Consider the following 13,846-nt stretch of genomic DNA (forward strand, 5'->3'; position numbering starts at 1 on the left):
TAACAACCCTATCTGTGCCCCTCTCTGCAGGAAGGACAAAGGGATGGCTATAAGGAGGAGGAAGCGAATGGAGAAAGATGGAGGAGAGTAAATTGCCAAAAGCCCGTGGGAAAGATGGATGAGTGGATTAAAAAAGAAAGAGATCAAGCAATGGAGAGCAGGGACATTGCCCATACCAATGAAAGGGAAAGAGGAATGGATGGATAGATAAGGGCAGAGATGGATGAAGTGATGGAGTGAGCCATGAGATCAAATGTGATACAAATTTTGTTTGAGGGCTGGCATATAGCTTTTTTTTTTTACCATATGCCGACCTGACAGGTCCAGACAAAGTATCAGGATTCTGGCCTCACGTCAGGTTTGAATGTGAATTTTTCCAAATGTAATTTATAAGAAAGTTCTCTCTTTCTATCTATGACTATGCCAATCACCTCTGTCCATGTGTGTGAAGTGTTGCAAGTAGATAAAAAAAATGTGTACAGTCACCGTTGGATTAGCCTGGCAAGCTAGCCACCAGCAAAGTATGAAATTCTGTTTTCCGTCTCACATTTGGTAGTACCAGTTTTATTCGTACAGGGTCTTAAAGATGCGTGTACTTGCTGGGTTCGGGTCTTAGTTTTAGGCCACGAAGAACTCTGTGTTGGAGTGTTTTTGCTATGTTAGCTGAAACAAGCTAACAATATGCTAAAACTGTTCGTGTTTGTCTGACAGTTGATTTTAAAACTTACCAGTGCAGTTACTTCTATTTTGTAACTGCATTAACTCTCAATTTTCCTCTCATCTCTATACATTTTAAGTTAATTTGAATAGCTTGGGAGGAGCATATGAGTGTTATTGCATGACAATTTCCACCCATTTGCACTGTACTGCATCTTTTTGTGTCTGTTAATCACTTTATTCTGATATGTGAACAAAGGAGCAGCCCTCCTTAGTAGCTCAATAACTATCTCAACCACAAATCCCTAAAATAGAAGGAGGTAGTAGAGGTTTTCATGGGTGCAAAACTTTGGACCTGAATCGAAGACCCACAAAACACCTACCTGAACCCGGCATGCAGAAATTTAATTTCAGCTGGCCCCAATACAAAACAGAAGAGGGAACAGCAACGCCCAGACCCAATTAGGCTGAATATAATTTGGGCCCAGCCCGACTCGGTGCCACAGTTCCAGAGGCAAGCTATCAAGCTGCAATTTTTGCACACTCTCTTTAAGGAAAAGAAGAAGAAATAAGGTAAAGGAGGAAGAAAGATTTAGATTCGTAAAGAGAGCAAGGGAATAAAGCATGGAAGAATTGATGAAATGAAACCCGAACGGAAGAAATGAGAAAGGAGGGGTGTGAGATGGATGACAGAGGGGAGGAGTAGAAATAAAAGAGTGACGGGGAATGAGAGAGCGTCTGGGGGATGAGAGAGAGGGGGCAGGCTGAGCTATAAAGGAATAAATCTCATTTCATTTTGGCTGGTGGTCAATGAGCTGATGAAACTAGATGAGAGGGTTGATTTAAGGAGACATTGACCTATGGCCCCTGGGGGCCAGTCACTAATAAGAACATTCACACAGTCTTTTTTATTTTGCTCTTAATGAATGAGTCCAACCTGAGATGATGTACAAGTCACCTGGGGTAGGAATGAACACCAGGGCAAGGCTATGCATTTGTGAAAGAATACAATTATACTGGCAAAATGTGTCACATTTCCCTGACGATTATTATATCTTGTAATAGAATTAAGACAGACATTACTAAGACATACTTTACTAATATGGTCCAACATTTTAAATAATGATGGCTGATTTATCACGCTGAGAGTGAATATTCATTCATTCATCTTATGCCGCAAATTTCAGTGTGAAAGCCTTGGTTATTAATACAGTTAGGGTTAGCCTAACCCTAACCCTACCGCTAACCCTTAGTCTGCATAATTTAAAAGTTTAGAAGCTATTTCATATTTATTGTCATCAAAAAGAAGTATACAATGCTGTCAAAATGAAGAGAGTACCGCTCTCTGGAGGCTCATATGTTCGTCAGCAGTGGATGGGTACAGGCTGTTCTATGAAACCTGAGGTTCAAACTGAAACGATAGGGAACCTGAGATCTAGATTCGTATGTTTATTTGTTTTAGAGCTTGCTAATCAACAGCATTCGTTATTATCCTTTTTTTCTTGTTAGCTAAGTGAATACCAGATCCTTTATCCCGGAATGGGGCACCGTCTTGGCGCTTGGCACGTATTGATGCGATGTCGGTCTGGTCTGAAGTGACAATCATGAAACTCATAAAAGATTTTATAAAGGTCCTTAAAATTAGTCGTCTCAAACAGCTTTTTACTTTGAGTGATTGGCTCCTACGTGATCACCTAATCTTTGATTGCTTTTTTGTCAGAATATTTGATGTTAATATTTTAAGTAAGTGCAGTAGCTCATCAGCAAAGATTATCAAGCCCTATCTCATCAACGACAAAATTCCTGACAAATCCTGCTAACTACATGGACACAAAGGAGGTTACGTTTTTGGGGTCTGGTCATGTGACCATTTACACCTCTCACATTAAGTTAATACAAAACAAATGCAGGTATAAAGACATTAACTACAAGACATTAAATGGAGTCTACAGAATGCTATAGAATCTAAGCTAAATGCCAAGTTTATCTCAACAGAAAATCGTTCCCACATGTTGGCGATATGGAAAATCGCCAAAAGCACTTACAGGTTAAGGTTAAGGTTATGAACATGGGGCAACAATTGAGTACTTACCACCTAAAGCTTGTTTCATTACAAAATCCATGGTTGCTGCTGATTTGTATAGTTGTTCTTCTCAAAAGCAAAGAGAACTGAGCATGTAGCCGCCAAGCCTGAGATCTCTGGTTGTCGTGATACTTCTCACTTTCCCCTTCCTCTGTCGTGACTCCGAGCGTCTTCAATGACTCTCTTCTGGACCTGAGACGAAATGAGAAATGATTAAAACAAAAATCCCTGGAACCTTAGTTTTAAATACATATTAAGACGTTAATAATTAATACGTTTTATGTGTTGAGCTTATAATTTCATCTCCAATACATCAATAGAACCACTAAATACAAGGATAGATCTCCACTAGGCCAAGTATTGGAGAGTGTGAGACAGCGGATCACGTTGATGCTAAAACAACAGATAAAGAGATCATTTTATCCCTCTCTATCCCTGTGGCAGGAATCCCATTCTGGGAAGCACGTAGATCAATACTGAAGCCATTTGCTCCAAGTCACTTATCTGTTTTCAACTCAATACCAATGAAATCAGTCATTTTCTGCTGATGACTGGTCATTAATATTTCACGTTAAATTAAACTCTTGTTTGCTGTTTAAATCTATAAAATTCATACATGACACAGATCCAACACGTATGTAGGTTGAGAAAATCAGCTTGTATCCGCACATGCTATTTACATAAAAACCCAGAAATAGAAAGGGAAATAGAAAAAGATAGGGACGTCCATGTTTTGTCATTAATTTTCATGAACAATTACAATCCACTGTCTCTGTTTCAGAAGCTTCTTCCTGCATTTCCATCCTAGTTGGTAATACAATTGCTGTTGCTCTGTTGCCCAGAATATAAAACACTGACATTGAAATGTGATTACAGTGCAGACTCATTGAATGCAAGTGGATTTAGGCATCATCAGTTTCACCTCCTGGTCCAGGACGTAGTGGAAAATGTAACACTTGTGGTATTATGAATGACGTTAAATGTAAATGCAATTTGTCCCCTGTCAAGAACATGCTATACATTAGGCCCCTACTGCTGTTAGGGGATCATTTTCTAGTGGTATCTTCACCTCGGTTGTGTGTTCCAGTGAAAACATTTTTCTTGTCGCGAGGTGGTAAACTGGATGAGGACTTTTGTCCTTGCTGCTGGCTCTAATGAATACTGGTTGGTTGGAAGATGTCTGTATGCATCAGACAACTATACCGTATGGTGGCTGCCATTTAATACACTTGGCCATTAGGGGAAATGAAGCTGCCTTCACTCAGCCATGGTTGAGCCTGGTTGCTCATTGGCTTATGTCGAATATGATGCCCTGTTGTCCCTGTATTGTGTTTCTGTATACACACTGTTGCCCCTGTATGTATTTGATCAATTGATCATCTGCACCAATGTCAACCAAGATGAAATCCTCCACATTATTACGCCCGGTGAACCAGAACCCCATTTCCATTTCGAAACAGATCCCTCCTGCTCCCCTTGCCGAGTGCCTGGTGTCATTTCGCTCCACCAATATTTGCCGGGGCTGAATAGAGCCGGGATGAGATGGGATGGGACGGCAGATTGAGCTGCACAGCTTATTCTGGGAGGCAACAGGGGAGATGAGGCGAGCGGGATGACAATCCATTTGTAACTGTGACCGAGCGCTTCAGGGGGTGAAGAGCCTCATTTCCATACATGCACACACACAAAGATTTAATTAACAAAAATGCCAATATATTCTGATACACAATACGAGAGGCACAAATGCTGCACACTTAACCTTGTGTGAGGAGAGTAAGATGTCCAAAAAACATCAAAAAAAAAAAGGATGACACAAATTGAATAATTTTATAGATTAAGTCATTACTAAATGAGGATGTATAGATGCACTCAGGTCAGGTATATAGCCAAAAGTAGATGAAAGAATGTTGGGTTGCAAGGTAAATCCATGCTTTTGGAAAATAAATAAAAGAAAAAGCAAAAATCAATCGTGGCTAGTAGTAAGGTAAACTTATATTTTGGTCAAAAGTTGGTTTCTTAAATTTCTTCAAGTGAAAGGTATGTCTGTTTAAAACTTTGCAGGTTTACAGGTTAAAAGTACATTTTCTGACTCTTTGAAAACATCAAGCCCTCCTACACATGAGAGTTCACTCAGCAAGGTCAGAGGTCACAACCAGCCACGGTTCAGCTATTCTACTCATTGTATACTACGTTCTGTTTTTAAACAATTAGTGTGGCTGAACAAAGGAACATATATGAAACTGTTGAATAACAAAAGAAGAATAGCTAAAGTGAAAACTGAAAGAAAAGAGGAGCCTGCTGGCTAAAATCAAGCACATCTTATCATCATGTTGGGTTTGTGTTTGTGTCGTCTTGTTCTAATTTTTGCATTTAGAGACATGCTTTTATTTAGCATTGTATTTTGTTGCTGTATTTGTTGGTGCATCTTATTTTGCAAATGAACTTTTTGAGCGTTTAACCTTACATCAAAACATCATCCAGTAAAGAGAGGCGAGCAGCATAGCTGGGTTAAACAGTGTGTGTGTGTGTGTGTGTGTGTGTGTGAGTGTGTGTGTGGCCTTTAGTGTTTGTGGTCTGGCAGCAGAACATTTCTCTTACGGTTACTGAAACAGACTCAAGGTCACGCTAATGGAATTAAGGAAAGATGCTGCCCTCAGTCAAAGGCATCTGGAAGAAAGGGACACACGCACACTTGTGTATTGAGGGTATTCAGTTCCTAACCTTGACATTAAAGTCATAATCAGTGAAAATAAACGATCTGTGATCACTGTGCCCCAGCAGTGATGCAGCTTGCATGTTAGACTTGTTGTTCTAAACTGTAATCTGTTTTCTGGTTGCTCTCCTATGGCGCACAACAACAAGACTTATTTTGTTTCCAGTTTGTTTGAAACAACCTGAAAAACTCTTAATTTGTTGTAATAATAGGAAATGCTGACAATATCACTTGTTTCTGCCCTTTTTCCAAACATCATTTCACTTTCCTCTAACTGCACTTTCTGTCTTTTTACCTCACTAGACTCTCTCTCTCTCTCTTTATCACCGGTTTCTGTTTTTGTCTGTCTCTTTCAATGGCTTTGCTTATTGCCATCATCTCCTTGTCACCAATGATCTTTTTCACATGTTTGTCCTCTTCCTCCCTGTTTTTATTGCTGGTTTCTCTCCCTTTCTCTCTCCATTTCCAATGCAAGCACACACTACAACACCCCAAAACACACACACCATACCCCTGTACACCTACTGCATTTATGTAACCAGATCCCCTACAAAAGTTCTTATTAATCCGTATTTATTCAATTAAAGAAAGCCTGCTTATTGTAAACTACAGTAAACAGTTGTCTTTATGAGGAAACTAACAAATATTTGATATGAACATAAAATCTGAGTGAGGTTATGTTGTTTTTTTTAGTTGACAATAGTATCAAAATATACAACAAAATGCTGTTTAGAGCAAACTGTTGAATCTTGGGGGGGAAGGCTGGTTATTCATAATTGATTCATTCCTTATTTTTAGTGACTACCACTAAAAATCTTCATATGTATGTTTATTGTGTTTCACTGTGGAGTGTATGCATAGATTATGGATATACTTATTTAACTGGGTATACTGAGCATATTCGGCACAATAAAATTCAATGAACTGTCAGTGATACTTTCTTGATTCATAGGTCACTGTGAGCCACCAGTGATATTTCTGCTCCACCGATGATATTTAAACATCTTTTATTTATTTTATTTTTTTTTTTGAAAGATTCCTAAGAAATGTGTGTAACATATTTAAATTAGTGCAACTCAAACTGGTAATCTCTCTGCTCCGCTGCCGTCTTCCCCATCACCCTGTACCTGCAAACTGCAGCCTCTCCAACACGACACGACAGAACACACATTACTTAGAAAATCCTTCATCTGAGAAAGACATCCATCACGGTGTTATCGTGTGAAACAGAGGAGCGTCAATCTACCTGCCTCCGTTTGCATCCTCATCACAAACCAGAGGACTGAACGATGGCTCGTTATGTAAGAGCTTATCAGTGGGCGGTTAGTGGTGGACTGGAAGCTGTAGCAGCTCTCCAACATACTGAATTTTTCCATTCTGGCGATAGTGGAGGGGCTTTAAAACATTACATAACCCTTCCTTTCACACAGGGCCAAATATACCATACAGACACTGACAACAGCACCCAAGGGCACCCCCCTCCCTCATCTCCCACCCTCAGCACCCAATCATTTTTCTTCCATCCTCCACCACCCTTTCTTCTTCTTCTTTTTTTAATTTCATAATCCAGGCACTGGCAGCGATGTGTGACGTGGGGTAATGTTATCAGGGCCGGGCAGGACGGCGAGCTGATCCTATCCAGTTAATTGGAAGTTGTTTCCGAGTTTCACGGCTGGAGACGGGGATGGGAGCGGCTCGGGAAGGCAAACATGAGTCTGTCAACGTAACATGCTTATGACAGGCGAAGGAAATGTGTTAGAGTGAGAGAAAGAAAAGAGAATAAAAGGAGAGAAGCTTCAAATGTGTGTTCAAAGATGACAGGTCCATTACAAGAGTTACAACCTGTTATCATGTCAAAAGTCATCACTCCAGTTTTACTGATTTTCATTTTGAGCTAAAAAGGCTGGCCATATTCTTTGTTTATTATTGTCAACAAGTCCCATGAAAAAAATAGTAAGTCAGTTTCTCAACACTTACCTTTCAGATTTTTTTTTTATTTTTATTTAATCACCTCTCAAATGTATAATTTCAAAAGGCTCAGTAAGTTTATATAACAAACAGGAGGAAATTGTCCAATTGTTGAGGACTATTTGCAGCGCATTAATCCACATTTGGTGCTCTATTGAGTATTTGGGGCAGCAGGACTGTGTATATAGGACTGTGTGATGAAGGAACATGTCAACCAGTGCAACAGTGAAGCTCACTGATATCTGATAGCTTCATATGCATCATACAGACATGAAAGCGGCATCAGTCTTTTGCCATTGCTGTTATAGTTATATATGTTTGTTCTGTAAATCTGCATGTGAACTGCCTTACCACGCCACAGTAATGTAACTTGATAAAATGAATACAACTCAAACAAGTTTCAAGAGTTTCTTAATGTGTAGAAATCTAAAACTGGATACATTCAAAAATGGCCACCTAAATGTGTTTGTACAGTTAAGAGGCTAAAACTAACTAAAACATCGGTATGGTCCTTTAAGAAAATCCCCTGTCCCCTTACACTGTTTGTGTAGCAGGTTTTTAACCCCACAAAGTGTTCATCCATCTTGCTTCAACAGTCACAGTGGTTGCAACAGCCCCACATCCTGCAACCCCAAAACAGACCAAAGAGAAGTTTTACAAAGTAGAAATTAAATGAGGTTTAATGGGCTCCAATGACATCTCACGAGCTCTCAAGTGCACATCATAAGTCACAGTTGAAATGCTCCTATCCCCTTTAACCAATTTCAAGGACAGATGTTAAAAACCAAGTCATTTGTAGTGGTCAATACACACACACTCTGTGCCCCTAGCTAGCCTTTCACCCTGTATTTGATGAGCCGAGCCTTAGGACACTCGACTGGACCAACCTGGAAAAATCAATTGAGAGAACTGGACGAAAGCACCACGATGGATCCCTGACAGGAGCTGTTTTCACACCAGGTTAGTACGACTCCATCTTCATCTCTCCGCAGTCTGTGAACAGAGTACTGTGATTCTTGGAGACTACATAGGACGAGAAAAAATACAATATCTTGTCATGCTAACGCTTTAAAGCTTAAAAGCTGTTAAATGTTGAGATTTGATGTGATGTGTTCTATTTATTTGAAACAATTCAAATGTTTAATGCTTACTGTTTCATGTTGTTTAGTAATAGCTTCATTTATAGTAAAGCAATATTGTGATATAATATTATATTGATTTCCTAAACATCTGTTTCACTTTCTGTGTGACAGGTGCAACGCAGCGAGTTCATGAAAGCCATTCAGTTTACTGTTCAAAACACAATCAGTTTTTTTCTGGGCATCTCACATCTGTTTTTTTCCCCCAAGAATAGATAGATAGTGTCCAAATATTTATACTTTATATCATTTATTTATCAGTGTTTTATATGTATTGACTACTCATAATATTGCCTGATATATTTCAAAAAGTATAAGAGACCCAAACTCATCCTATAGCCAAAAATCAGCGAATAAAGTTGGCAGACATGTTTGGAATTTTGCTGTTATAGCCCTTCATTGTAAGAGGACAAATTGGTGTACAACAGTACATTTGTTCAGTCTATGAACGAACAAATCTTTAAACTCAGCTGACTGTACTGCATCACTACTGTCACTGACTGAATCAGGAGCTTGTTGCGGTGGAGCTCCTCACTGGTGACTGAGAGCGCAGCTGACAGCTCAGCGGTGATTCACCGTACGTTGCTTCCTCATTAAAGCTTATTAAAAGACAATGAAGCCACAGAAACAATCATAATCTGATAACTCAGTTGTAAATAGTAGGCTGCTGAGATACTAAGCCTATGTGCAGTGCTGGATTTGTACTGAACTGAATGTAACAACTTGGACCACAAACAGAGTGAAGGTGCTACTGAACTGAAGACTAAACGATTCAGTCAAGTGAAATGTGCATTTGAATGACGATACAACCTCATAGCCTCATAGTTATTTGTGATTTCCACCTTTAGTTTATAGATACTGTGTGTAAACGTTAATGAACTTTTAAATTATTGTGATTAAAAAAGTTTTTAGCTCGCGGAAAATGGTAATATCCAAATGTTTCTTCACAGCTGCTTCACTTGGGTCAATACAAATAGTTTCTTTTCGCACACACACAGACACAGGTGGACAAACATTTTCCATTTTGTTTATCCTGAAAAAACTCGACAAAACAACACATTCATGTTGCAAAAAGTCACCAGTGACAGAATATACGTTTGGCAGACGTTGGTAAATGAATTAATGATGAGCTACTAACGGGCCTTGCTCTCAGACCTGCCAGGCAGCGACTTCACCGCCCAGCGACATTATTTATTCATGTGACTTCGTGGTGATAAATTATTCCCTCAGCACAGACTGGAAGGCGGAGGAGGGATACATGCCTCCATTTAATTTTCCTTCTTTAAAAAGTGACCGACCCGCCTCGGATGTTGAAATTACTTTGCATTGAGGAAGCTCATTTTAACTTGAATATTTTATATGTTAATAATACTTACTATGGTTTATTATAGCACTGACTTCCTGCAGATTAAATATTACACCATTTCTTCACATGCCATTCCGTTTCTGCTATGGGTCTGTGTGATTCAGTATCTGGTTGACACAGCCCTCTTGAGTAGGAGTAATTGCTATAAATCTGGTTATAGTCAGAACAGCTGTTTGTAACTAAATTAAATAGCTGATTATCTGATATACACCGTTATGGCCCGGTTGTGTGGCCACACCCAGATCCTTTTTCAGCTTTTGTTCTGTCTGCCTCTTTCTTTGTTCGCCTGCTCGTTTGTTGGATCATTTGTTTATTTCTCTCACTATTTGTTGTGCCTTTTGGCGTTTTGTTGGTTTCGTAATATATCTGTTTATGCTCAGGATGTGTGGAGGTGGAGGACTCTTGGGGTTTTGCAGGGGGGTGGATGCTTGCCTTTGCTTTTGTGCTCATGTTTTTCCAATGTTTCTGCTCATTTGTTTATTTTAGACATATATAAATAGTTAGATATATTGTCGGTAGGACGGTGGCTCTGTTAAGGCAGGAGGGATGGCTACCTCTGAAGACCATTAACCCCGACTTAAAAAGTGTCTTTCCCTGCCTGGCACTTGAAGACTTGGTGCCAGACTGTTCCTGTGAGGTTGCGAGCTCAGCCACAACTCTGCAGCAGCATGTACAGGAGGGGGGACCGACAACTGACCACCATGATGACTTGACTGTGACTAACGGGGTTCATTGAGAAAACATGTCAGTTCATGACAAAACATTTTTCGGCTCTCATTGGAGGGCATGACAGTAAAATAAATTGAGAACCGTGAGTCTATTGTGTAAAGGGAGGCTCACATTTGCTTTCAGTCAAATGACAGAAGCCCTCACAAAGGACGGCCAAAGGATGTGATGTCACGGGTCTGACGTAGAAATAAATAAATACTGACAATACTGATCGATGGTCACCAACATGGACATTAAATCTTAATCTTACTCGCTTAAAAAGAAGAGCCAGAAAAAGAATGAATAAAAAAAGTGTTTATTCACGCTCTCCAGCATTCCTCTCTCCATCTGTTTCCGTCTTTCTTCCTCCACTTTGTTTCACACTGACAACATCTCCTTCCTCTTCTATTGTTTGAGTCTCTCACTGCGTCTCTCTTTGTAGAGTCTCAACCTCGTTGTCTTTTCTTCATGTTCACTTCCTTTAGAGCAATGATTGCCCTGAGTTGGTTGTTAGATCTGCTGTGTTGGAACTGAAGGTGCATTTCTTTCCCACCTCCAACACAACAGTTCTTTCTTTCTTTCCTTTACTTTATACTTTATTAAAACCACTGTAACTAATAACGTAAATTAATTTAGATGTAGACAGTGTTTTGGTATCATTTAAAGAGAAAATTGTACATGATTTTACTGTTGAATCATGAAAATAGAGGTTTGCCTTGTGATGTATAGTTTGAAAAAAATTGCTATACCCTTCTCTATTTGTTTCATCATACTTACATACATACAAAATAATTTAAATTTAGAGTTTGCACCATCAGTTATGAATCTAGTAATGCATCTTATTTAAATATTGAGAAATTCTGTGCTTTTTGTGAAATTTTGCTGATTTTAATATTTATGAGCAAAAATCTGTGGACGGTTATTAACAATTATCACATAAAGAGACAAAGTGAAGGGAAAGTTAGGCAGACATAGGAGGCAGGTTTTGGTTGCAGCTGAAACTCACTGTATGCAGTGTGTTGAATATTACGTAATTAATGGAGCAATTAGCTGCAACAGTACGGAGCGCTCACTCAGCCATCTGTTCAGATGACAAACAACGAAATCGATACGGCGCCGAGTCCCGAAGCTCTGCCGCTGTTCAGGCTGTCAACCATTAAACAAACCATTCAGAGGAAATCTGAGGTGGCCCTGAAAAAACACTGAGGGAGTCTTTTGTATTCATCTTTACCTGCATTTATCAGGTATTTTCTCAGGATCTCTTTCCCCTGATCCTGCTTTCCATTCACCGTGTTTGTCTTTGTGCTAATTGTTGGATTATAACCATATTAGAGTACCACGCAGGTGTCATTTTAACAGCTTAACCAGGTTATCAAAGTTAAATTAAGAGCCTCGGGTTGGTGTAAACATAACCCGATTAACAGAGCTGGTTATTTGTCTTTTGAATGACTGCAGCACGTCTCAGTCTGATTTCTTTTTCTGTTCTGAATCTGAGCCAGAGAGGTCACAGACTGAGGTAAAGTGGTGATTTAATAAGTTAACAGGTTTGCAACACATTTTAGGGCAAACAGCTCTCATGTAAAATTTAAAACTGCAAATAACCGAAGTTAATGTCTTATTTTCTCACAGCAACACAACACACAAAAACACATCCTTAAAGACAATCCAACGATGCCTATCAAACAAATTACATAAAGTTAATGAAATATAATTATTTTTTACTGCTTTTTTGTGCTTACCTTAACCTGATTAAGGTCATTGAACAAAAGCAAAAGTATTCCAATTTCAGACACATTATTTAAGGACATTTTGTAGTGTAATCATTGAGTTTTATCTAAATCTGCTCTCATATCTAGTTGTAAAAAGAAGCACGAGAATGACCTCGCGAGAAAAAGAGCATTGTTTATTTGTTCAAATGCTTAAAATTACATGTGTTTAAATTTTCTGATTAAGTGACCTCTTGTTACCATGTGCGCAAAGTCTGTCCTCTCCCAGAAGCAAATAAGGAAGTAGCATGACATTACTACTTTAGCTCTGCATGAAAAAAAACTCTAACTCCTCATTCATTTAAATGAGGCAAGTTTAGTGATGCAGCAAGCAAGGGTGCCGATGCAGAGGACCCGGCAAGAAAGTTAAACCAGGTTTCAACTTTTGCCAAAACGTAACATCATCTAGCAAGAAGCTGCCTTGGTTAATCACATATGTGCAAACCCACGTTCTGGGTAGATCACTTAATGACGTGAACGCCTTATTCTACTGTTGACCTCTCTATCGTTGCAACAAAAGAAAAATAGGTGCCCCAGTGATAACTTCCTATAGTAGTAAAATCTTCTCTCAGAGTATTATACTGCAGAACCTCTTAGGGAGGATTTTGGGTAAACAAAATGACTTCAGCGCCGGAGACTGCAGTTTACATCCCATCTTTTACAAACACTCTACACTGGTTTATTCTAACTATGAAGGTGATCTTTCTTAACCGTAACTAATTACTTTAATACTATGAATCATTCTGAAAGGTACTGATAAATTACTTATTTGTCCTGTTTTTGAAAAATTCACAGATGGAGGGAGCCCCAGTGACAACCATGGCGCCAACATGACAGAAAGATGATGTATGTGGTTGACATTTCTGCGGTATAACATGGAGGCGGCGGCTGCGCTCATCAATCAGGCTATGATCTCTGTAGCGTTCATCAGCAGGAATATAAATCAAATATTTCTAAAAACAAGCAGTGTAATCAGCTTCATCCAAACACAGTCTGATTTTGGTTAATCTAAACAAAGTGAGTGTTGATGATGTAGGCTACTTTGCATTAGGTGCATTTTATGTTGTTGAATTTGACAACATAAAATGTTTCAGCAAACTAAAGCATCACAATCGAAAAGTGAGCTGCCATTTTGCCAAAGTTCAACTATCACACACACACCAAAGCACAACAAACCTACATCTACGTTTGTATAGTGGACAGAAACATCTTGATTCACATTCTTTGGCAGTTTTCAAAAGGCATCCTAGAAAAGTTTGGAAATCGCTGACTGAAGACAAGCACATACAGAGAAAGTAAAACTAACACCAACACTTTACAACATCCTTACAGCGTAGAGGAGCACAATTTGCATGAAATATGTAAAAACAGAAAAGACAAACAAATAAACAAACAGGCGTTCTGCAAACAAAAAAAAACAGAGAAAAGGCGACTGGTGATGAACTG

General features: G+C 39.1%; 1 protein-coding gene across 1 annotated transcript in view; it reads right to left on the reverse strand.

The window, feature by feature from the left end:
* Nucleotides 1–13,846, reverse strand: part of LOC119889197 (complexin-2) — a 44,388-nt gene that overhangs the window by 22,074 nt on the left and 8,468 nt on the right. Inside the window, exon 2 of the mRNA XM_038700112.1 lies at nt 2,750–2,932. Coding sequence (XP_038556040.1) covers nt 2,750–2,780 — 31 coding nt within the window. The 5' untranslated portion in view covers nt 2,781–2,932. The remainder of the gene's footprint in view (nt 1–2,749; nt 2,933–13,846) is intronic.

This window comes from Micropterus salmoides, unplaced genomic scaffold (assembly GCF_014851395.1).
Source record: "Micropterus salmoides isolate LMB-PRFRI ecotype aquatic unplaced genomic scaffold, ASM1485139v1 Ms_hic_scaffold_5, whole genome shotgun sequence".
Classification (NCBI taxonomy): Eukaryota; Metazoa; Chordata; class Actinopteri; order Centrarchiformes; family Centrarchidae; genus Micropterus; species Micropterus salmoides.